The sequence below is a fragment of the Panicum hallii genome, chromosome 2, assembly GCF_002211085.1.
Source record: "Panicum hallii strain FIL2 chromosome 2, PHallii_v3.1, whole genome shotgun sequence".
NCBI classification, from domain to species: domain Eukaryota; kingdom Viridiplantae; phylum Streptophyta; class Magnoliopsida; order Poales; family Poaceae; genus Panicum; species Panicum hallii.
The window spans coordinates 54,451,865-54,476,129 of NC_038043.1; the positions used below are offsets into that span (position 1 = coordinate 54,451,865).

General features: G+C 44.5%; 7 protein-coding genes across 10 annotated transcripts; 4 read left to right on the top strand and 3 right to left on the bottom strand.

Moving 5' to 3' along the window:
- Nucleotides 1-6: 6 nt before the first annotated feature.
- Nucleotides 7-2,180, top strand: LOC112881732. The gene is made up of 4 exons (XM_025946567.1): nt 7-241; nt 763-1,023; nt 1,144-1,208; nt 1,761-2,180. Exons 2-3 carry the CDS (start codon nt 774-776, stop codon nt 1,176-1,178), a joined length of 285 nt encoding a protein of 94 aa, XP_025802352.1. The 5' UTR covers nt 7-241; nt 763-773; the 3' UTR covers nt 1,179-1,208; nt 1,761-2,180.
- A 370-nt stretch (nt 2,181-2,550) lies between these two features.
- Nucleotides 2,551-6,192, top strand: LOC112880557. Its single transcript, XM_025945238.1, has 5 exons — nt 2,551-2,762; nt 3,422-4,266; nt 4,351-4,551; nt 5,264-5,459; nt 5,730-6,192. The coding sequence occupies exons 2-5, from the start codon at nt 3,460-3,462 to the stop codon at nt 5,912-5,914; spliced, it is 1,389 nt and encodes a 462-aa protein (XP_025801023.1). The 5' UTR covers nt 2,551-2,762; nt 3,422-3,459; the 3' UTR covers nt 5,915-6,192.
- Nucleotides 6,193-7,183: 991 nt separating this feature from the next.
- LOC112880558 (ethylene-responsive transcription factor ERF073-like) lies at nt 7,184-9,432 on the bottom strand. Of its 2 annotated transcripts, none has more exons than XM_025945240.1 (3): nt 9,076-9,432; nt 7,952-8,747; nt 7,184-7,472 (listed from the first exon to the last, which is right to left on the bottom strand). In XM_025945240.1, exons 1-2 carry the CDS (start codon nt 9,296-9,298, stop codon nt 7,987-7,989), a joined length of 984 nt encoding a protein of 327 aa, XP_025801025.1. In that variant the 5' UTR covers nt 9,299-9,432; the 3' UTR covers nt 7,184-7,472; nt 7,952-7,986. The 2 variants fall into 2 exon arrangements, with proteins under 2 accessions (XP_025801025.1, XP_025801024.1); XM_025945239.1 differs by having other exon boundaries at nt 7,184-7,486.
- A 2,904-nt stretch (nt 9,433-12,336) lies between these two features.
- Nucleotides 12,337-17,372, bottom strand: LOC112880272 (dual specificity protein kinase shkD-like). 2 transcript variants are annotated; one of them, XM_025944808.1, is made up of 8 exons: nt 17,231-17,372; nt 14,613-16,851; nt 14,446-14,523; nt 13,975-14,127; nt 13,518-13,829; nt 13,265-13,387; nt 12,861-12,948; nt 12,337-12,771 (listed from the first exon to the last, which is right to left on the bottom strand). In XM_025944808.1, the coding sequence occupies exons 2-8, from the start codon at nt 16,689-16,691 to the stop codon at nt 12,596-12,598; spliced, it is 3,009 nt and encodes a 1,002-aa protein (XP_025800593.1). In that variant the 5' UTR covers nt 16,692-16,851; nt 17,231-17,372; the 3' UTR covers nt 12,337-12,595. The 2 variants fall into 2 exon arrangements, with proteins under 2 accessions (XP_025800593.1, XP_025800592.1); XM_025944807.1 differs by having other exon boundaries at nt 12,529-12,771; nt 14,613-16,935; nt 17,231-17,351.
- An 896-nt stretch (nt 17,373-18,268) lies between these two features.
- On the bottom strand, nt 18,269-19,542 carry LOC112881322. Its single transcript, XM_025945990.1, has 5 exons — nt 19,528-19,542; nt 18,962-19,404; nt 18,686-18,857; nt 18,457-18,568; nt 18,269-18,321 (listed from the first exon to the last, which is right to left on the bottom strand). Exons 1-5 carry the CDS (start codon nt 19,540-19,542, stop codon nt 18,314-18,316), a joined length of 750 nt encoding a protein of 249 aa, XP_025801775.1. The 3' UTR covers nt 18,269-18,313.
- LOC112880273 (probable LL-diaminopimelate aminotransferase, chloroplastic) lies at nt 19,478-22,475 on the top strand. 2 transcript variants are annotated; one of them, XM_025944810.1, is made up of 10 exons: nt 19,478-19,638; nt 19,731-19,852; nt 20,083-20,150; nt 20,229-20,345; nt 20,535-20,597; nt 20,727-20,831; nt 20,919-20,969; nt 21,159-21,479; nt 21,649-21,855; nt 21,933-22,475. In XM_025944810.1, exons 1-10 carry the CDS (start codon nt 19,541-19,543, stop codon nt 22,224-22,226), a joined length of 1,446 nt encoding a protein of 481 aa, XP_025800595.1. In that variant the 5' UTR covers nt 19,478-19,540; the 3' UTR covers nt 22,227-22,475. The 2 variants fall into 2 exon arrangements, with proteins under 2 accessions (XP_025800595.1, XP_025800596.1); XM_025944811.1 differs by having other exon boundaries at nt 19,731-19,816.
- Nucleotides 22,476-22,801: 326 nt separating this feature from the next.
- On the top strand, nt 22,802-23,765 carry LOC112881323 (dirigent protein 1-like). Its single transcript, XM_025945991.1, has one exon. It carries the CDS (start codon nt 23,235-23,237, stop codon nt 23,763-23,765), a length of 531 nt encoding a protein of 176 aa, XP_025801776.1. The 5' UTR covers nt 22,802-23,234.
- Nucleotides 23,766-24,265: the final 500 nt, after the last annotated feature.

The following is a 24,265-nucleotide window of genomic DNA, read 5'->3' on the forward strand; positions in this document are numbered from 1 at the left end:
CCGCGATTCGCCATCACTCTCGCACGCAGTCAGCCGCCGAGTCGCCAACCCAACAAGAAGGGCGCCGAAGGTTGGAGCCCCCGCCGTCGGCCGTCGCCGACCTATCCAACCCGCGGCAATTCCCAATCCCCGACGCGTCTCTTGGTTCTTGCCGTCCGGCCAGCCCGCCCGCCATCGACCATCCTGAACTGGGAGTCTGCGACCTAATCCCACCAACACCGCCGCCATCCACTTCACCCAGGTCAGGAATCACAACACCGCTTTTTCAAATCCAAGGCTCAACGTCCTTGGCCTTGCCTTGGATCTTCTCATAGAGGGTTTCACTTGATCCCTGGACATGCTTGTTCTAGCGGTTCGGTTTTGAAGAAATCAGACAGGGCTGGACCAATTGTGTAGAGTACTGGTTCTGTATGCACGTTCCCTTACAATAGAATCATGCCCTAGCGACCCTACTCGCTCAGGGGTTCTGTATATTGCCAAGATTGACTGACCTTCCTAGTCATGTACTGTACAGATTTGCGGGTTATAAGTGATGTAATATTTGAGAGAAAATGAGTTGTTTCTAAAGGTGCAATAGCTGGCATTACTCTACCTAGATCTACTTTCGGCCTAGAGATAGCAAATGTGCTACTAGTTTAGTTGTAACATTTTCTTCTGCTGATTTTCCGAATTATTCAAGGATATTTTTAGATGGCAATAACCAGTTTTTAGAGTGACGGTCTGCTCTTTTGTTAATTCTCATAAGCATTTTTACATGCACAGATTATTTCCAAATGGCTAGTGAGGACTCAAAAGATATGCTGAAGAATGTGGACTGGAAGACAGTGGGCGGTGCAGTGACTACTGAATCTAGCCAGCCAGTCATCAAGAAGCGCCTTCCAAAGAAGATCAGACAAGTCCCTGAGTGTTATTTTCTGCCTCGGCGATCTTGGCCTTCTGCATTGGCAATCTATGGTGCCGTTTGTGCTGCTGGTGTTGGTGCAGGAATGCTGCTTGAGGTGTGGATAAACAAAAAGATCAAAGGTGCATGGAAGGACATACCACTCTATTTTCTTAAGGATTTACAGTAGCACCATATCTCGAAAACTTGCACTGCTTTTGTATTTTGCACATGTTCTGTTTCTTATTAATTGCCGCATGCAGAGGATGGTGGCATTATCTGGGAGATGGATAAATGATGTTATGGTAGAACTACTTCTGGCACTACGGTAATTGCTAGCTCTGAAGTTCTCTGCTCTTGCTTAAACTGTATCTGAGGAATTATGTTCACCCTTTTGTTCCAGAGGGTCTATTGAGTTTTGACCTGAGAAAGCAAATTCTGTTTTCCGATGTGAGCTAGCACATCCTTTCCTGTGTAGTCCTGATTTCCTTGGGTACTCAAGCAACAAGATGCTTCAAATACATAGCCTCATTAGGCACATGAAATTGCAAATAACAGAATCACAGTGCATTTTGATTCTAGACTACAGAGTGGTCATTTTGCAAGGCATAGTTGCTACTTGAGTTGTAAGAATCAATCTGAATGTTTGCAATTCTGGTTGAAGCTCATGTTGCATATGAGATCTGATATTCTGATTGATGGATGCAAAAGAATATGCTGTCGTGATGAGCTATTCTTCTGTTGAGTTTCAGTGCCTTTCGTTCCTTTGTTTGGTGTCTAGTAGAGATTGCATCGGTTCTTTTTTTTTCTATCCATTACGAAATATTCTGGACAGTCCGCTATTCTCCTCTTACCGAAAAGTGAATATTGTTCATTTCAGATGACTCCCTCCTTGTCCTTGGAATGGCAACAGTAAAGCCTGCCTGTTACAACTTGCAAGACGGCAAGACCCTTTGATTGGTGCTTCTGACATTGCATCTATTGTATGGACCTTTGCATTCACACAGCTGGAAGGTGAATATCCACTGGTAGCAAGCGTTATGTATGCTTCTGTGGACCTTTTTGTCCTAAAGGACGACCTTGCACCTTTTACTTGATCGGTGCAATATCTCGCTCTTCCTTCCAGATCCTATTTCCACGAACTGTGCAATGGCTTGTAGCAGCTCTAAAGAGAATTAAAAACAGCAGAACTTGTATTTGTATTTATTTGGGAAACACAAATGGCTTCCTATCCGTTTGTACTGTTCTTGTGTCTTGTCAGCTTTCTGACCAGTGTAAAAGCTGCAAATACAGTTTGCCAGCTTGTACTGTTAGTATCGCATATTTTTTTGTATATACGGAAGTTTAAAAAAACTGTCAAAAATATGCCATCATATTTATTATGATATAAAAGGAAAATATTTACCAGAGGCATCACTAGAAAGGAAGGCAGCCCATCAAGCCCAAATAGTGTAACCGCGTCTTGACCCAGCCTGGCAGCACGTAAGCGGGCCATCCAACGCACGCGCTGCACCGTCTGTAAGGTGGGCCCCAGATAACACGCCTGAGGCTGAGCAAATTGCCAGCTCGGAGCCTCTTCCTCCTCCCACCTCTCAAGTCACAACAGACCCGGTAGGAAGAAGCCCAAAGCCCGTTAAGGCGATAACTTATCCCCAAATTAACTGGCAGCAAAAAAGCCGGTCGATAACTTGTTCGGAGTTCCATCTCGTGATTTTCCCTTCCTTCCTCCCTCCCTGCCGTTGCCGGCGGAACAAACAAACGAACCAGCCAGCGGACCCGATCCCCACCCCCGACGCCAACGCCGCCGTCGGGATCCACTTCCTCTTCCTCCGATCCCCCGCCGCGAGACCACCGCGTCGGCGCCCGTCCGATCATAGCACGCGTAAGCCTCGTTGTTCTTCTTACTGGCTTTTCCTCCGTGCGAAGAGGGTGGTAGCTAGCTCCCCCGCCGCGCCGTCCGATCGCGCAGGTTTCGTTGGGGCTTAGATTCGTCGTGTCCGCGCTTGAATCGATGGGTGTTCTGTAGATTCGATCGTTTCGCCTCGCCGGGTGATCGGCCGTCCTGATGGTCTGCCCCATCTAGGGTTCCGCAATTGTTGCCGTTTCAATCGCGTACCTGTATGTAGAGGTTACGGTCCACTGTCCACGCACGTTGGGCGAGCACGTTCCCGGTCATATCTGTTAAGAGGAGCTACTGGTGCGCGGTCGTGTTGTACATCTGGGATTAGTTTCAGCTGGTGGATGCTCTCTTTGGTTTCATTGCACATATATGTAGCGTTGCCTAGGTGGCCTGGTTTCAATGCTTGGTTTTGAAAACAGGATGCAACTTGAATGTTAGCTTTGTTTGGACTTGAAATGCTGTTGTAAACTTGTCTAAAGTTACTGTTTGCAAATTATGCACAAAATAGCAAGTGTATATAATGATCACATGATAATATGAGTTTTTTAATGTGATGATGAGACGTGAGGGATGTATTGTTGCAAGTCTTTTCCCTCCTTGCATCTATTTTTGACAATTTACATGCAATCACCTGCTTGCAGGTGGCCCCTTTGTTCTACTATAAGCTATAGATGATTCCATGGGAAGTCCAGACGAAATGATGGCATATTCTTCCCTGTCCAAAATTGATACCAGCCAGAACCAGAGAGCTGCTCTGTCCAATGGAGTTGCTGGAAACAACTATCCAGCTCAAGATTATCTCTATGAGCCATCATTTGAACCAGACTTCCCAGAGTATGATTCACGGGATAACCCATTCGCCCCAACACGAGCTAGTCCAAAAGTCGATCTGAAGACTGTTCTTGGTGGGCTGGTTTCAATCGTCATGGGTGCAAATAAGAGTGAGGATGATGCATCACAGCAGCAAAGTTTCACCACAGACATCTCGTTTCTTGGATCTGACAAGAATGGCGACATCGATGTGCATCCATCCGTCTGTGTTCCAAGTGCACCACCGCTACTTGAAGCAAGCGCATTGCAATATAGTGCATACAGGGAGGTGTTGCTTGCGGATCCACCAGAGTGGTTGCCAGATAGCTCTGCTAAGGCATGCCTGCAGTGCAACTTGCCTTTCACAGCTCTGACTCGTGGAAGGCACCATTGCCGGTTCTGTGGAGGTATATTCTGCAAAAATTGTTCCAAGGGAAGGTGTTTGCTGCCCATGAAATTCAGGATTCGTGATCCTCAGAGAGTTTGTGATGCTTGCTACGAGAGGCTTGATCCACTTCAGGGCTTATTGATCAACTACAATAGTAACTCCATGCAGCCAGCAAAACACGATGTCATGGATTGGACAAGCACTAGAAGCTGGTTGAACATGCCTGTTGGTGTATCAATGGAGTATGAAATATACAAGGCCACAAACACAATGAAGAAATATTGTCAGGTATGTATGGTGTTCTATTACTCATCAAAGATATATAACCTTATAATCCAGAGCTGAGAAATGTTTCTTTTTTCGAATATGTAGGTTGCAAGGTTAAACCCTGAGAAGTCCATCCCATCATCTATTCTCAAGGGAGCAAAGGGACTTGCAATTCTAACGGTTGCCAAGGCGGGTGCAGTTCTAACATACAAAGTTGGCACTGGTCTTGTAGTTGCTCGCAGATCAGATGGATCATGGTCTGCACCGTCAGCAATTTTATCTGTTGGACTGGGATGGGGAGTACAGGTATTTGCCCCCTAAATCTCATCTCTCTTTTAATGCGCAGGCAATATCTATAGCTTTTTAGGCAAATCTTCTTTTGCCTTTCACCAGAAAATAGATGAATTTTGTTATTCAGTAAAGATGTGGTCATCACAAGTATACATTGGTTTTATAGAAGAATATAAGCTACTCCCTCCATCTTTTTTTAAGGTGTATTAGGATTAAGGAAAGTCTTTACAACTATACTTTGACCATCAGTTACTTACACAACATATTACCAATTGCTAAAAAATCAGTTCAAATTAAAAGATATGAAATGTGAATCTATTGATACACCTTTCCTTTAGTATACTAATCATGCATATAACTCGAAGTTATTGTTGGTCAAAGTTTACAAAGTTTGAGATTTTTGAATTCTAACATGCCTTATATTTTGAAACTGGGAGAGTAGCTATTCGATGCACCAGGCGACTGAGTGATGAGAAAACTCGAGCTTTCCTTTGCATTGCTTTGCTGTAGGTATGCAAAAATGTCCACAAAATTACAATAGGCTCCTAAATAATCTGCATATTTTACATTAAAAGATCAGCATAGCTATCCTGAACAACATGTCTGAAAATAGATCACATTATGGCCCTTGTCCGAACAACTATGTAATGATTTTTATGCTCCACTGCATTTGTTGTTTGGATCCTTCAATTTCCACTTCATGGTGACCTTTCTTTGTATATTCCAGATTGGTGGAGAACTGACGGACTTTATAATTGTGCTTCATGACCGTAAAGCTGTCAAGGCATTCAGCAGTCGCATTCATCTTTCTCTTGGGGCAGGATTAAGTGCTGCAGCAGGGCCAATAGGCAGAGCCTTTGAGGCAGATGTTCGGGCCAGTGAGAAAGGTTCTGGAATATGCTACACTTACAGCTGCAGCAAAGGTAATAATCTGAACCAATGTTCAATTATGATAAGGTTTACAAGTAGTAGGACCTATGTTTTATATTAATAAAAGATTGGAAAACACATAAAGGCTCACCTCTGGGTATTTCTTTTTGCAATGTAATAATGTTTAGATGACTTGCCTATTTATTGATAGTTAACATTGAGGAGTCATGTCTTACCAACCTACGATTGGTACACTGTAGTAAGTTCAGGTTATCTTAATAGTAATCCTGAATTCACTTGACGTCCTGAAAACTTGTAAACAGGTGCATTCGTTGGGGTTTCACTGGAAGGGAACGTCGTGACAACCAGGTCAGAGACCAATCTTCGTTTCTATGGCGATGCTTACCTGACCACAACTGACATCCTGTTTGGGAGAGTGGGGAGGCCCCGAGCCGCCCAGCCCCTGTACTCAGCTCTAGACGATCTTTTCTCCAGAATGGTCTGCTAGTCCATTTAGATTGGTACAATACTCTGCTGCATGCCCACGGTCGTTAGCTTGCAGCCATGTACATAAATAGAGCATACCAGGAAAATCCTAAAAAAAAAAGAAAGATGCCAGGAAAAAAATGTACAGCTTTTGTTGGATGGTTCTACTTTCGCTTACCGTACTTGATATCAGTCGACACTTGTAAATATTGGCAGAATATTTGATATGCTGCCCTGTGCCGTTGTGGACTCATCCATGCAATGGAAGACTGATAAATTTGTTGGTTAGTTTCTGGCTAACTTAATTGGGCACATGATGAGTATGTCCAGTTATTCTGTAGCAAGTCGGGGCTGGTGGAATGTACAATTAGTTGCTCTTGTACAGAATAAGGGATTCGAGATGGAATTAGGAAGTGGGTCTGCTGAGTGTATTGAAGATGCTATTACGAACGAAAATTGTTATCACATTAATCTTTGATAATTTCTGTATAGATGCACATACATTTTTTTTTCATTTGTGGATGGCCGTAGTAGTTGACGAGTAACTTGAGCAACTCGAGAGAGCAGGGTGGAAGGCTGGTAAAATTTGCTAGCGAGTTCGTCAATTCGCTGTAGCCTGCCGCCGGCTGCTCCACGCGAGGATTCAGCTGCAGGCCGCGTCGCCCACCGCTGCCCACAGCAGCCGCCCTCGGTTGCAGAACACCAGCAGACCCCGCCCGTCTGGCACGCGAAAAGGCCTGGATGGTGCACGGGGGGCGCGGACAAGAACCAACCCCGGCACATGCGTGCACGCTTGGCGCCGCCACCGGCCGCCGCGAGCCGGCCCACGCCAGGGTTTCGCCTCGCCCGTCCGCCTCACGGCCTCACCCTCACGTGGGAAGCATCGACGCAGTCGCCGGAGGAACAAGAGGGCCGTCGCGTCCAATCTAGCAGAGATTCCTCGGCTTGCCGTCCGTCCGGTCAAAACGAAACGATCCTTGCCTTTGCTTGTACCGCGGTCTCGTGTCAAGGTTCCTTGGTCTCACCTTCCAGGGAATAATTTTAGCAGTAAACGATTAGGTCGACAGATTCCTGGCAACACAAAGAAATGCCATGTTGGTCCTTCCGTCGTCAATTAGGTTAACGGCTTCGCCTTTGCTTCTGCATCAGTCCCTCGATTAAAAACCTGGCGTGACATACAGGATATCTTCTTCAATCAGCAAGTTGCGCATGCCGCCGTCAGCACTTGCAAAAAGCCCTCTAAGTTTTACAGCAGGATTTCGCTTCATTTTGGCATTCAGACACAACCGTACAAGCTGAACAGATTGAGTTGAATTTGAACTTAAGCACAAACTCTTGATACAGAAAAGATTTCCAGTAATCACATACACCTGAACGGTGATGATAGAACAATGATTGTGGGGGAAAAGAGCACGATAATAAGGGGAAAAAACAGTCCTCGGCTCACAAGTTCAGCATGCATCACGCTTGGGTATTCCAACTGGAAAGAACTAGGAATCATCTTGGAGTAGCACCACACGTCAATAGAAGTTATGTCACTGCAAATCGCTGAAATAAAAGCCTGCTTCTTCCCTCGCCCCCTGTGTCAATGTAACTGAATAGCAACTCTCAGGAAATAGTGTGTTTTGAGAAAACTCCTAGGCTACGTTTGGATCTTTGGAATTGAATTCCATTCTAATAATTATAATTTAGACGTAAATTAATTAAGCTAGTATAGTTGTATGTGGAATATATTTATATATTATTGTTGACCATATGAGAGAGATACTTATGTACTGCACTTCTGCTACAAGGAAACGAGTCGACAAGTGTACTATAAGTTGTACATAGAAATATAACATAAGGGCCTATATAATTAATTTTCATCTCCCACCTCATGAATTTAAGATAAGCTTATATATATACTTTGGAAAGAATGCCACGTTCCAAGACAAATAGCCTACTCTATTAAGTAGATTCTAATTTCTCAAAATGAAAGGATCCAAATGGGACTATAAGAAAATAGGCAAATATATATATATATATTTATCGATGGCTTACGTGGGATGAGGGCACTTACAAGTTGAATCAGTGATTTCTTCAGGCTGCTGTGCTTCAGTAAACACCACGGTCCATTGGCAAATCGTCGAAATTCCAGAGACCTCCGATGTTCACGCAATCCTGAGCGGCTTTACCGTTGAAAAGAGCGTCAATGTTTTCATACGAGCTACCTTCAAGGTAAGGTAACTGCATAAAGTTTGGGTAAGGCTCGTAAGACGCAAAATCATCCGCAAGACGCACTTCGCCATCGCCAAAAACCATATCTGCTGTCACTCCCGTTTCATGATCAGTTTCTTCAGTTGTTTCTCTCCCATCAGCTTCAAGGTGCCTTAATCCACCAAGCTGGTTCAGCTCAAAAGCATCAAGCCATGAGCTGGACACTGGTAGTGGAGAAGCTGGTGGCTCTAACAACTCAATCTTGACAACGGTGCCATCAGTACTGCTGCCTGCTGAGACGACCTGACCAGAGGCGTTGCTTGACTTCAGGCTCTCTTGTGACATAATCCTCTTTGCCGGTCGTGCCACACGCCGCCGGTGGTGTTTCCCAGCAGCTGTGATGGTGTTAGGGAAATTCACCTTGGCTTTCTTGCCACGTATGCGTAGGGCTTCCACGTCATATGCCCTTGCAGCTTCCTCGGCAGTGCTGAACGTGCCAAGCCAAACTCGGACGCCCTTCTGTGGGTCTCTGATTTCAGCTGCCCATTTGCCCCAAGGGCGCCGCCGGATCCCTCGGTACTGAGTCTTTCGCTCCCTGCTGGCGACTTTGGCAGAATGGCCGTTGAATTCCACAAAATTCGAACTGTTCATTTGGAATTCTGCATCAGAGACACGATAGAAAAACACAGGTTAAGGCAAAACAAAAACTTCAGTTCCCTCTATGATCAGATCATAAGGATCCATAACTAGAATACAATATATATTCTGCTTGTCAAAAACTGTATGCTGGATCTCCTGTTGCATTCATAACCAGATGTGACTATGTGAGGATATGAAACCATGACAAGCAAGGCACAACAAAACATACTGGAAGCATGCCATCAACATGAAAACAGAAGGATACACCAAAGAAACAAAAACAGGAACAACAGAATCAAGAACCCAAGACCTAAATGATAAGAAAACAAGGATGGCCTAATTATGAACCTTTTTCCTCATGTCCAAAATCTACCTCCTCCTCGCTACTGCAATCCTCGAAATCCTCAAAATCAGCTTCAAAGTCGTCGTCGTCTTCATCAAACTTCCAAGAACTCCTCCTTTTCCAGCTCTTCCCATTCTTGCTGCTGCCACTCTCTCCCCATAGGTCACCGGCGGTGACCGTCCACCTCACTGGTGAGTAGAGATCACTGAGAATGGCCCCGCCGCACATGGCGAGAGTTTTACCCAAGGATCTAACAATGGAGATGGGGGATACAGGGGTGGGTGGTAGCTTCTGCTAATGGCTTAATGCAGTTAAGTTTGTGCTTGCATATTTGTACAACACTTGGCTTGTTCTAGGTGAGCTAATTTATTACAATTGCAAGTAATATATATACTAGTAGCATTAGAGTAGTATGCGGTACTATAGTGCAAGTGGAGTTGGTGAGTGGACAAGTTGGCATTGGTGTGCCAGGATGCAAATGTTCTGCATTGGAATATATGTGGTGCATGAACCAAATGGAGTACCTGGACAACACGACAAGATACAATAATGTTCTATGAACAAGTTGGCAACTTGTGATAAGTGAAATGTGCCAAAGTTAGATATATGCAAGGTATAAAATATGCTTTCATTTGGCATTACAGTGGCAATTACACAGAAATAAAAGGTCGAGTTTTGTTGCTTTTGTTCATTTACAAACTCAAGTGGGTCATGCTTAGCATTTTTTCATGGATTTTCAGTAACTCGCTATTATATCACATAAGAAGTAGAATGATATCATTTTTCAAGCAAGCAATATGTAGACAGTAGAATTTTGAATCAGAAGGCAAAAGAACATGTCGAACCTTTTTTGAACAAAAGTAGTACTATGCCAATTGCCAAGCACATCGAATAAAATATAACGAAAATTGACAGAAACTCAGCATTCTCACGACCACTATATGGAATTGCTGGATCTTGATATCTGTTTGAATAAATGTGTGGCATATGTTTCCCTTTTATTTTAGCCTTTCTCCATTTGGTCATCAATTGCCACAATGTCTGATAGTTCTGTTGGCCTATCTTTTATCCATCTCCGGAATAATCTTTATTTCCAAGTACAAGAGTGCACTATTGAATTGTCCTACTCCTACATAATTCTTCCATGCAAATTGAAAGATTATGCGATCATGAACCTCCATTGTGAAGTTCTAGAGCCTCAGATAAAAAATGGGCCATCCAAACAGTATAGATTTCGTCAGCACGCGATTAAATACCTCAAGACCAGTGCTCAACTAGATCTGATTGCTTTTGCACCTATGTCCCAAGACGTCTTAAATAACACAACTAGCCGAGAGGATTCAGTCAACATTACCAATAGAATAGACCTAACACAACTATAAGTCTATAACCAAACACACACCAGAAATGTACAGGCTAAGGAGACCAACTGGAAAAGTGTTCAATTGGGCATAAAACACAAGTCTCCTTAACCAAGCGGATATTCAGACTTACACGGTTACACCCAGTCCGGTCAGAGCCTGAACCCAAAACACAAGCATGAAATCAAATTACAATGCCAGGCGGCGGTCTCTGGTCATCCTCGACCATGCTTCTCAGAACCTGTCAAACAACACGCATAACGCAATTCATAGAACGCACGAGTGAGAAATGTATGCTGTATGCACGAGTAAGGGCCGAGCCATGAGTCGCCCACCTCGCCGTGCTCGATTGCAAGAACGGGTCCTCCAGCTCAATGCTCATCCGGAACCGCGAATATCCTTGTATCCTCCACCTTCCTGCCAAGCTCCGCATCACTTCCTCCCTCGCTGAGGTCGTCAAGGCGTCCATGGAGGTGGCCAGGTGGGGGCGAGGACCCGACGTCATTATGGCAGGGGCACTCACCAGCGGCGGATTGACGGGACCGTGCGGAGGTAATGAAATATGCTTCATGCCAGGCAATCCATGGGAGTGGAGGCGGTGGCGGCGTAAGGCCGGAGGGTAGCGCCGGCGGCGGCGGTGATAGAAGCAACGCACGAGTGTGTTTACTTTTTTTTTTGTTAGGAGATGAGTCAGACCTGTATCTGATAGTTAGAGGTATGTTTCTGCAAAAGGTTCCCCACGTTAAAACCTTCGATCTCGGCCGTGCTAGCATAATCCGACGGAGATCGGTGGGCTGATTCGGATCGCGATTAATTATCGTGATGCATTTTTAGGAATGTAAACAGAAATATTAGATTGTACGACGGCGTTACCAGAAAAGTCCATCCAGTGCCATTCTCGCGGAGATCGCGGCCTCACATTTCGATCAGACGGTAAAAAAAGTACCCAGAATCGGATTGCGATTAGTCTCCGCGATCCAATCTGGGGGCATTATAAACAATAAATAATATATGAAGGGTCCTTTTGGTAAAATTTCCTCGCAACATTTCCTTCCACCGAGGCGTGCAAGCACGAACCCACTTCTCCGGCCCGGATGCTAGTAGCGCGTCGCCGAGAGGGTGGAACCGGTTCACCTTCCAGTGAGGAGAGCAGCCGCCGGAGACGGGCTCTTCTCCGGGAGAAGGATGAACCGTGCTCCGGCATCACTCACGGCTAGAATTAAAAGCCTAGAACGGGCTGGGCGGAGCGGCTTCGCGTCCTCCGCCGACCGTGCGCATTCAGAGGCCGCTGGTTCGTGATGGAGAGGATCAGGTATTGTGGTTCTTAGCTCTGCGTCTCGCATTCATGCGCTTCTCTTTTGTTCTCTATGCTTGATTCTTATGCTACATGCGTCGGAACTGTTTGATGTATTTCCTCACTGGATTGGTGCCGCGCATTACAACTTCTCTGTGGAGTGGTCGAGATAGATCGGCAGGCACAAACGTAGTGAGGTGCTTTGTTGTAGATTATAATAAGGAAAATGCTTCGGTTTTCCTGAACTTTAGTAGATGTACCTATTTGTTCGCAAGGATTTTAGCTATCATACTTATTTGTGCATGCACATCAATATCTACTTGATGCGCAAGTTTCTTAAGTTCCCTGAAAACTGGTTTTGCAATGGCAATGTGTGAGTGTGAGGGATTTTTAAGTTTTAAGTTATGGCAAATTTATGCAGAGTCATATGTATCTTAACATACGCACCGGACACATATCTGATATTGACAGTTGGCATGTGAAAGCCACATAAGACTGGGATTTGTTTCTCGAAGAGCACTTGAAACAGTAATCTATGTTATTCTCTCACTAGAAGCTCCATTTAATATACAGCTAAAAGTACTAAATATACAGCTAAACTACACATACAGTTACTAAAAAAATATAAGGAGGTGAAATTTGCATTTAAACATCACTGTTAGTTCCCTAACAGCATTGCTACATATAAACCTTAGATACATGATGCTTATGCAAATGGTCCAATCCAAATACCAACATGCACACGCAGATCAAAGAATACTCAACGTAAAAGGTTCGCTAAAACTGAAGTACTGAACAGCATGAATATATACACAGGTACAGTTTTCAGCATAGACTCAAAGCATAGGCAGATGGTGGAGCATATGGAAGTTAGATCAGTGGCCTGTTCTGGTTGGCTTCTAGCATTAAACGGAGGCGGCTCACCACTTCTGTGAAGGTTGGTCTTTTGTCAGGCTCATTTGACCAGCACTGCTCCATCAGCTCCCTCCATTGTGGATCACATGATGCTGGTACTGTTGGCCTCAATGTGTTGCTCAAAATTCCTCCTGCAAATTTTCAGTTTGTAATCAGGACCTCAGATGGTGTTAGAGCATTGGTTACCCTTCATAATAACTTCATGATGTCTTAGGCACACCTATAACTCCTCCATGGTGCATGCCAGCATATGGCTCCTGGCCCGTGAGTATTTCCCACATTATGATTCCAAAAGAATACACATCAACCTGTCATAGTGTCAGATAAAGGTACATTTAATAATGTAGATAACGAAGAAGCATTCTTTTTTTCTTTTCTTCTTCACTTAAGCAACTTGAGTATGTAGAAATAGCTTTTAAGTATTCTCTAGTTTCCATATAAACGATAATCCTCCTAAATAACAGAGTTAGGCAACTCAATTATCTTAATACCAAAATCACAATTTAATGGTTAGTTTTCAGCTTTTTGAGTGCCATATGTGAAACACACACAAAGCCACAGCTCATTTTCTGCTTTGTAATATCATTATTTTTCGGGACCATCAAGATACTTAGTGAGTACTACCTTGGTTGATACCATATTGCTGCTCCATTCAAGCATTTCAGGAGCCATCCATGGAAGAGTACCTCTCATTCCACCAGAGACCATTGTAGTTTGTTTCACCTTGGACAAACCAAAATCAGCTACCTGCAGTCAAGATTATCGGTTGCTTTGTTTCATCTCACATGGAAAGGAAGCCAGGAATGGGCTATGTATACATCTCTGGCAACTCATTTTATACCAACATAAACATTACACTGATGGAAAAGTGGCACACCTTGCATATAGGACGAGACGGGTCATTGAGATTCACCAGTAAGTTATCACACTTCAGGTCGAAATGAATTATATCCTTGGAATGCAAGTATTCCATTCCAATAGCCACATCCATAGCAAGTGTTATCCGCCTGCGCCTGTCCAGAAATTTTTCTTTGCGCAAAAGGACTTTCTTGAGGGATCCACTGGCCATGAATTCTGTCACAGTTGCTAATGTCCCTCCAGGCCCATTATTCACAATCCCGTAGAATGCCAGCACATTAGGGTGGTGAAGTTTTGAGAGGATGGCTGCTTCTCTCCAAAACTCCACAATCTGCATGATAAAGTTTGTTATTGTTTTATGATGAGCAAAGCCTAGTTCACTAGATCCTGAGAGACCGATCTAGTGGTATTCTACTGCTAACTGCTAAGTCTCCATTGTGATTGTGATTCCAATATGTCATGTGATTTTAACTTACCAGTTTATCTGTATCTGATGATGGATACATGAAGCAGCTATTCTTTATCCGTTTGATGGCAACATCAGTTCCCCTCCATCTTCCATGAAAGACAGTTCCAAATGCACCTGAGCCCATCTCCTGCAGATCTTCGAGGTCCTCATTCCGTATTATCTGTGGTGTAATTCAAATGAATAATCAATGGCACATTGGGAAAAATCATGTGCAATAATGTGATTGATTGATGGTTCCTTGTCCAGAACTGCAATATTACTTGTACTTTAGCTTCTTTGTTCCTTTTTTTCTTTTAACTCCTCCTGTCAGTATATTTTCCTAACAGTATTGTGTAAATTCTTTTTTTTTTAACTGAAAACTGGAGGGAGATCCCCACAAAATACTATGCAGCTTCGCACAAACATGTAGTTCTGATTGAACTAATGATTGGCAGTTCAGACTGAAGATTCTTGCTTAAGTTACAAACAATTTACCCACCTGGACATTGCTTATAATATCTATACCCAATGTTGCATCTGCAGGAAGGGATGGTTTATTATCACTGATTTCACGTACCTGCCATCAGAGGAAATGCAAAGACTGTCATGGAAAATGCTTCCAGAGTTACATCTCACGAGTACCTATGTGGAGGTTATGGGATGTACCTCAAGCTGTGAGATTGGTGATGCAAAACTTTCTATAACTTCTTCCGATGAAGCTCCAACTTGCATATTGTTGCCATCGCCTCCAAGTGAAGTAGACCTAAAAATTTGTGCATCCTCTTGTACGCTACTGGGAGAAGCTTGTTGTTTGTCCCTTGAAGACTGCACAGGACCATTTTTCTGCAGCTCAGCTACCTTGCTATCTGAAGATGTAAACGGACTTAGGGAAGATACTATTTCACTGACATAGATAGTTGGCATAGAAGGATTGTCTTTCTTGACAGCACCACTGCAGATAACATCAGGAAGTTTATGTTCTATACTCCCTGTTGTACTCACTGAAAATACTCGCTCATGGGTGTATGGATTCACACTGATGTGTGTATTGTCCCACAAAACGTGAGCTCCTGCTTCATTTGGCTCAGATGACTGGGTAGGAGCAGGCCACTCTGTCCGGTTATGCAACTGATCTGTATCGGAATAAGGAATAGTGTCTCCTTGGGAGCTATACCTTCTTGTGTCTATGCTTTCATCAGATCTCAGGCATTTGTGCACTGGTTTTTGATAATCTCCTGAAGGAGATGCAAGCATTTCATATACAGCTCTTCCAACAGGCTCTTCTGTTACCAACTTCTCAAAATCGGTTGAATTGTTGGACTGGATAAATTGGATGGTTGTCTCAGTCTGTTCTCTCAGCAACATGTTGACTGGACTTGTATGTTGTGTTGGACTGCTGTAGTTTGAACTCAGTGATGGAATCCTCAAACTGTTCTCATCTGATGGTATGATCAGCTCTGTTCTTAATAATGCGCCTCCCTTATCTCTTTCAGCACGTTGACCTATCTTTGAAATGTTGGTTGCTGTTCTTTGCAGTTCAGGAATTTTCCTTGATGTGCCATTACTACCATTTTGCTCCCACTTAGATGGATATGCCAATTCCAATGGCATAGATGAAGCAGGGTCAATATTTCTTGAGTTTCTGGCAGGATAGGAGCTCGCCTTGCCTTCATCACTCTGTATGACACTGTCTTGATTGGTCATTTGTTCCATGACTATGGGAGGAATTTTATGTAGGGGGATCCTGGATGCCTTTGGAGGAACTGTAACAGTATTTTGTGAACACTTGCTCCTAATGCATGATGAAGCTTCTTCAGTCCTGCCTGCCAATGATCCTTCGTCGTCAATATCAAACATCAGGTGATCCAGATCGCTGGCTGATGTACTCCCAGGACCTTGTGCACTTAATTTCTCACCTGGTCCAGTGTATCCATATCCATTTATTAGAGCAATGTATTGTGCTTCCGTATCTTCATCTGATGAGCTCCCTACCACAAAATGTACATGGTGCTCATCATCTTCATCCGTAAATAGGTACATAGTTGGCCTTTCTTTGCTTTCTTCTAGTACAATGCACTCATCAATCATATGGTAAACATCATCATCTGAGGCAACAGAAATAAGCACATTCACTTGTTCCCCTGGCAAGTGGTACTTGACTATGTGAGCTTGCCTGATGAGTTTGGTTGTCTTGCTGATCAGTCCTTGCCATGACATTTCCCGACTAATCTGAATCAGATGCTTCTCACCACCAACATACCGAAGCTCGCCATCTATTGGCCTTGGTAGGAATCTGCCACCAAAGTTGCAAAGAAACTTCATTCTAGTTGATCCAGAGTTATATATCTCTTGTGGGTTCCTCTTATTTGATCCTTGACTTTTTGTTTCACTGAATGGAGGAAAAGCCAGCAGCTTCTTTGATGGTTTATCTCCAGAAATATTAGCTTCTTCCCCCCCAGGATTGAAGCTGGTGTTGATGGTCCTGTCATCAGAGATGACTGGAACCAAAGGCTTCCTTATATTTGTCCTGTCTTGCATGAATCCAAGAGCAAACTCTTCGCCAGTTCTGAAGGAGTAATTCAACAACTGTGTCTGCCCAGTTGTAACAAAAAACACTGGAGGCCTAGGGCTGGTATTTGGGACACTTGTTGGCAAAGCTTCTGAGAATCTTAGATGTGCAGCTTCAGGACCTCCAGCTCCAATTGTCTCTAAATTGCATGGAGAATATGTAATGTTCTTTGACATTACCTCTCAGGTCAGAGTTTGATCTGAGTTCTATTTCTCAATCCATTTTTAGTATACAAGCTAACTATGATATTAGCTGGCATGAATAGAATATTAGAATCACACAGCATCCTTGTTCAGCTAGTTTTAGTCTTGTTCCCAATGAGCTTAGACATACGGTCTGGAGATATGCAATTACAGGGTTAAAACATAAGATATAACTTGTATCTCACAAGAAATTATTAAATTTCTTGAAATTGTAAACCTGTAATATAAGGCAGAAAGTCAAAACTTAAAGGCTTAGCCATGATGCTTATTACAAGAAAGTGAAAGCATTCAATAATTCTCAAACTGTTTATTCTTGTTTCCAGTTTGTGCTACTAGTGATTATGCAGTGTTTGCCAATATTTAAAAAATCGAATAATATTTTATTATCAAGTATAAACTTTACTTCAACAGGATAATATTAAGTTTGTGAAGATTCTTGTTCTTCTGAAGGTGAAAACCATACATGCTGTTGCAAAGGAAATAGAAAGGTAAAGAAGAAGATAGGTCCTAACCCCCACGACCTCCAGCTGAAGGCTGAGATGACTCTTCAAAGCTTATGAACTGGTATGTACCGTCTACCTTACCTCTGTGATGCTTGAGAGATTGTTATATATGGATGGATGAGGTTGATTTAGAATAATACTAGTAGATTTCAAGATGGCTGGATTGGAGTTGGGGCAATGGGGCCTAAACTGAGTCATCTATGAAGCAGTTAATTGTTTTTGTCGAGACTTCAAATTGGATGACAGCAATGGGCTAAATAGTTTTAATCAGGGCTGCTACTGGTTGACGATTTTTTAGATATTATTAGGTTATGCACTTCAAAGGCAGACTACCAGGTCAATGTTTGTTAATATGGAACTGGAGTGAAGTGTAGTGTATTGTATTGTATTGTGACACGTCGATCATCTTTAAAGATATGCACATCAACATGTATTAGGCACTTATCCATCCGTGTAATTAATATCTAATAACGAAGAAAGGAACTCAGTTGCCAGATTATCTATCGATTTTGTATCTATAAGCGTAACTGCAAGTGAAACATTTATATGACATGAGCAGTAAGGTTGTACTCAATTGTCATGCAATGCAGTTTTGCCAAAAAAAAAAAGGAAAGAAAAGGAAGAAAAGAAAAGAAAGTCATGCAATGCAGTTTTGCACCAAAAGAAAAATCATGCAGTGCACAGCAAACTCAATTCTATAAACCTCGACTGGAGATTACTTGGGGCAAGGGACTGCCTTCTGAAACTCCCATTTGTCACCATCAGATACTGACTTAGACATAGATATTGTGGCTCACTGCTACACTATATATGGTGCAGCACTGCTGCATCATATTGAGTTCTATAGTGCCATTTGTAGCCAGCTGGACTATTTTTTATCTTGAAATGTATTGTTTTTGGCAGTCAGGAGGTAAGTGCCTTTGGTACGCAAACTGGACCCTGTAGGTACAACTTGATTTAGTCACACGTTGGTCCCGCCATTTGTGCACTAGTAGTTCTTTTAAGTTGACCTGTGACTTGATGCCTGAAGATATTTTGATTCACTCGCCATCAGATGATACTGAATCTTCTTTTCCCTTCGTGCTTCGTTATCTATTCACCTGCAGATTGAGAACTCCATAAGTAGTTTTTTGCATTGATTTTATTGGTAAATATAGTAAGGTTTTCCTTAATTTTTTGGGACGCTAAAATTGCCTGCTTGTGTTTTGCCTAGGTGCTATTTGTACGGAACCCACATTTTTGGGGTATAAGGGCGCTTGGTTGACAGGTACGTGGAAGCTCATCAGGTCGAATGATCAAACTGTAATGAACCGCAGACGGGATGAACAGTTCGTGTGGGCTGTTTTCCTGGATTGAACAAATGCAAGGGATTTGTCACGCAATCTTTTCCCATGCTTTCTGCAAGAAGACATGACCAGCCGGCATACAACACTGATATCCCTTCTGCGCTGACCTAGCCCTCACCGCGCTTACTTGGAAGGTCTGGAAGAGTAGTAAATCAAGGCCTTCGACGGTCGCGACATGCCTCTCCGTGCGGCTGCAGCTGACCTCCCTCTGGAGACAAACAGCTAGAGAATTGGGGAATGCCCTGGGACAACTTTGCGTATCAATAGTGTTCGGGCGGGCGTTTTGGATGCTGCAGTTCCGAAAACAAAACATCTGTTGAGTTTGCACACCGCATTTGGTAACGTACGCGTGTTCTACAAGTCCGCAGATGAGAGTTTCTTCCTCGCTGCATACCTGTTGATAGTAAACTTGAGGGTGGAATCCAGACAACCTGGATCGATCCTCTTAGCTTCGGTCCCGTCCACCACGCCGATGCTCCCGAACGACGAGCCGTTGGCGCCGGCCAGGGTCTCGTGCCCGTAGAGGTGGATGTGCGTCAGGCCGTGGCCGTCGCCGCCGCCAATGCCGGCGCCCGCGTCCGCCGGGCGACGACGCGGCCAGCAGCGGGAGGAACAGCGAGAGGGTCTGCGAGGATGCCATGGACGATGCCGTTGCTGGAAATTGCCTCTATGCAATCTGCGAGGGGGGTGTGCCCATGGCGGAGAGGTCAGCAGCCGCAGCAGCAGCCAGGGGGCCCAGGGCCGGGAGTCCAAACCAAACACCTGTTGCCCTGTTGCGATGTTTTTTTTTCTAACACGGGATGAAGTATTGGGCCGGCCCAAACAAAACCGAGTGCCCTTTTGAAGTTTGTTATGTTGTTATGGGCTTGGGCCTCCATCTCCTTCTTCCCTAATCTTTCGCCCGTCTTCACACTACCCCGCACTGCACACTCCCCCTACCCTTTCCTACGCCGCCGCCACTTCTGCCGTCGCCATGGCCCCGGCCCCCGCCTCTTCATCAGCCGCTATGGCCGCGGCCCCCGCCATCACCGCGTCTTCCTCCTTCATCTCGTCGTCGCTGTGCTCTCTCAGGTACCCCAGTTGCACACTTGCACCCCGCTCCCCGTCGCACGCTGCTCGTCTTTGTTAATCCGATGGATACCTCTAACCGTGGTACGCTTTAGGGTGTCGAAGACAAGCCCCCGGCGGCCCACGGGAAGAGTGTCCCACAAAATCAGCTGCGTCAGTAGCCCACCGGCCGTCGAAACATGTACTACCAAGCCCCTCGTGCACTTCATTTCTAATGGTTTTGATCCTCTTCCTGAAAGCTTTAGTCTCTGTTAGTTTTCGTTTGAGGCATCCAATCGAATGCTACTGGTGCTGGTTCGGATTAGGTTTTTTTTTCTAGGTTGCTGCACGCGGTAGTAGCTTCTTGTTCGGCTGCTGTTGCATTCATGTGAAGAGTTTGCCGGGAGATGCTGTAGGAACGGAAATAGGGGTGTTGTTTGCTAATATTTTCTTACTTCTGTCCTGAAGCTTACAAGACTAGTGTCCCGCGCAATGCTAACATGGCCAAGCTCCAAGCAGGATATTTATTTCCTGAGGTTATGACCTTTTCTTGTTGACGCTGTTCTGTTGTAGATTCAGCTTCTGATAATGCTGATTTGTTGACCGTCAATCAGATTGCCAGGAGAAGAGCAGCTCATTTGCTTAAGTACCCTGAAGCTAAGATCATAAGCCTTGGGATAGGTGACACTACAGAGCCCATTCCAGATGTCATAACGAATGCCATGGCAGAGGTGCTGTCTTCTTGTGAAAAATAAGATACTAATAGTGCTTTCAATTGTGTATCTTCAATTCACCCCTCATTTGGTTCCACTTGTACATATCTGTAGGAGTTTTCTAAGAAAATTCATCTACACATTTCTTTTGCTTAATACATCTTTTGCAATTACATTATTTATTGGTTTATCCATTTGTAAACACAGAGAGCACATGCCTTATCAACAATGGATGGGTACAGTGGTTATGGAGCTGAGCAAGGCGAAAAGGTACTATAGATTGTGGCTTTATTAGAAACTTCCAATGTATTTATAGACTGATCCAGATAACTCATTGTGCTGATCGACTTAGCTCCTTATCTTCAGCATCATGACATGTTGTGTTGGTTGTCAATGCAGAAACTAAGGTCAGCAATTGCTGCAACCTACTATGCGAACCTTGGTATTGAAGATTCAGACATATTTGTCTCTGATGGTGCCAAATGTGACATTTCCCGCCTGCAGGTACCAAAAGAACTTGCATCTTCCCTTTTAAGCTGACAGTTCATGTTAAATTGTTTGTTGACAAGTTTCCTGATTCTAATGTTCCAGGTCCTTTTTGGATCTAATGTGACGATTGCGGTCCAAGACCCATCATACCCTGTAAGAGAATTGTTAGATTGACTTTAACTTGCAGTTACTTTCATATTCATGATTCTGAACCTTGTATGATGATAATGGTGAAAATGGTTCTTTTTTATTATTGTTTTCATACTGTTACTTTTGGCTTATAGCTGCTACTTCTTTTGAATATTATCTGGTGAAATTAAAGTATGTCTTTCATTTTGACAGGCATATGTTGATTCAAGTGTTATCATGGGCCAAACTGGCTTATATCAGCAAGATGTTCAGAAGTACGGGAACATCGAGTACATGAGGTGCAATCCTGAAAATGGATTTTTCCCTGATCTGTCAACTGTCCCACGTACAGATATAATTTTCTTTTGCTCACCAAATAACCCTACTGGTGCTGCTGCCTCTCGGGACCAACTGACGAGACTAGTCAAATTTGCTAAGGACAATGGGTCTATCATTGTCTATGATTCTGCCTATGCTATGTACATATCGGATGATAGCCCAAAGTCTATCTTTGAAATTCCTGGAGCAAAAGAGGTGGGTTCTGTGTTGCAGTTGTTTACTTATTTATACTGCATATTGGATTTTTTTAGCCCTTAATTGCATTTTATCCTACGTATATAGTGCTATGGTTATGATAATAAACACATTATTTTCTTCAATAAATTGAGCTGCACTTTTGTCATCATGTTTTGTTTACGTGCAGGTTGCCATTGAGACAGCGTCATTCTCGAAATATGCTGGGTTTACTGGTGTCCGTCTAGGTTGGACTGTTGTCCCCAAGGAGCTTCTTTTCTCAGATGGGCATCCAGTCGCTAAAGATTTCAACCGCATAGTGTGCACTTGCTTCAATGGCGCATCAAACATTGCTCAAGCTGGTGGCTTAGCTTGCCTCTCTCCAGAGGGTCTGAAGGTAGACTTTCAGTTTGTTGAAATCTTCAAATGACACTTTTGTATTGTCTCTGCTCATATCTGTCTGTTCTCATACAGGCTATGCATGATGTTGTTGGCTTCTACAAGGAGAATACTGAAATTATTGTCGACACATTTACATCGCTTGGATTCAATGTGTATGGTGCCAAGAACGCTCCTTATGTGTGGGTCCACTTCCCTGGTCGCAATTCTTGGGATGTGTTCGCTGAGATCCTTGAGAAGGCGAACGTTGTCACTACCCCTGGCAGTGGATTTGGACCCGGCGGCGAAGGCTTTGTGAGGGTCAGCGCGTTCGGACACAGAGATAACATCATTGAAGCCGCTAGGAGATTAAAACAGCTGTACAAGTGAGCGGAGACACAGCTTAAGTATTGTCTTGGAAGGATGGAATCAATAAGATTGCAACAGGATTTGGAACACCAGATTCGCTCTGTTGTGCTACCTGGAGATATTTGAAGCGAGACTTGATAATTTCCTAGGCTTTATGTGGTGTTAGTTCTTTCAAACCATTTCCAATTTGAAACGATGCTTGTTGTATCCCTGAGACATTTGAATCACCAGGAAGTGGTTATTATGGCCTATGTTGGGTCTCGGCCCCTTGCTGTTCGTGTGCTGCTGCTGTTTCGGAATATCTCTGGGATGCAGACTAAACAAAATCGGATATAAAATCTTATTTCTCTGGGATGCAGACTAAACAAAATGGGATATAAATTCGGATGCAGATTAAAATCTTTCTTTCTGTATATATAATTACTGGTAGACAGCAGTGCTACAGTATCAGAGGTATAGGAGCCCCCAAGTTTTAGTTGGTCGCATCAATATTATTAACGTCACCATACGTCATAACCAATTCGGACAGATCCAAATTAATCGGACAAAAGTCCAGCTCCTAATTGCATAAGAATAAGATTATTTTTTTTCGGGAAGCATCAGTGCATACATGATGTCCTGTTCCGTTCTGTTCAGTTTAGCTGACCCGCTCCGCTAGCAGGCCAGTCGCTGCCGCCGCGGCGAACTGCTACCTGCCAAGCCTTATAACGAAGCAGCATCCCACTGGGCGGACTGATCAACACTGCATGATCGCTTGGAACCATTCTTCGCTGATCTGCACTCGATTTTTCAGTGTAAGTTAAGCTGAACAGAGTAGCTAGCATCTTGCACGCATGCGACGCTCCATGTCCTGTCCGGTTGTCCCTCGTCGACCGATCCATGGCCGCTCCGGCGAGCCCGGACCAAGCCACCGCCCACTGGTGCTATATATACACATCGCATTCAGAGTCTCGAGGCAGGAAACATTAGCACCTTGCAAATCTCCAGCTCCGGTCGATTGCTCACTCTAGCCTCGCCGCCATCAGATCAATGGCCTCCTCGCCGTCGCTGCTGGTGCTCGCCGCCGTGCTGGCCCTCTTCTCGCCGGCCGCCCTCGCCGCCGGCCGCGAGGAGCGCGAGCGCATCCGCGTCTACGTGCACGAGCGGTTCTCGGGCCCGAACGCCACGGTGGGGTCCGTGGCGCCGTCCCTGCTCGGCGACAACTCGACGTTCGGCGAGGTGGGCGTGGTCGACGACGTGCTGCGCGCGGGGCCGGACCCGTCGTCCCGGGAGGTCGGGCAGTACCAGGGCCTCTTCGCCGGCGCGGACCTCGCGGACGCCAACTACTTCTCGGCCATCACTCTCGTGTTCACCGCCGGCGAGCACCGCGGCAGCACGCTGTCCCTGCAGGGCAGCTACACCTTCCCCGGCGACGAGGTCCTCGAGCGCGCCGTCGTGGGCGGCACCGGCGGGTTCAGGATGGCGCGCGGCGTCTCCCTGCTCAAGGTCGTGAGCGCCCAGCCGGAGGCGGCCGTGTTCCAGCTCGACCTGGTCGTGTTCACGCCCCGCCGCCGATACTAGCTTGGTCGAGGGCGCGGTGGGCAGAGCATGTAACATTTCGTTCTCTACGCTACACGTTGACAATTTTGTTTTGGTGAGTTCCCGCGTCACGACAAGACGATGTTCAGTTTTCACAAATAACTTGATGGTGTCCAACATTTGCAAATTATTTGAATTAAGTGAAGTTCTTGTGTCTTGGATGCTCAAGTTTTCTATTTGCTTTTTTTAATCGAACTAGATTTTTTGAAAACTTTTGTATTTGAATAGTGGGTATTCAAGTCCAACTAGTTTGAAAAAACTTCTGTATTCGAATACTGGATGCTCAAGTGATGGTGCAGGTGCACGGACTGGATATTCCGTTTTCGTTTTCATTCGAGACTCGAGAGAGAGGAGGTTGAGTAAATTCGTTTACTTGCTTTTGTTCCTTTTCTAGCGAGTTGAAACAGGCTCAGCCCACAAGTGTGGACCTGGGGCTTTTGTTTGGGCAACGTTTCTGCAACTGGGCCCATGTGTTCCTTAAG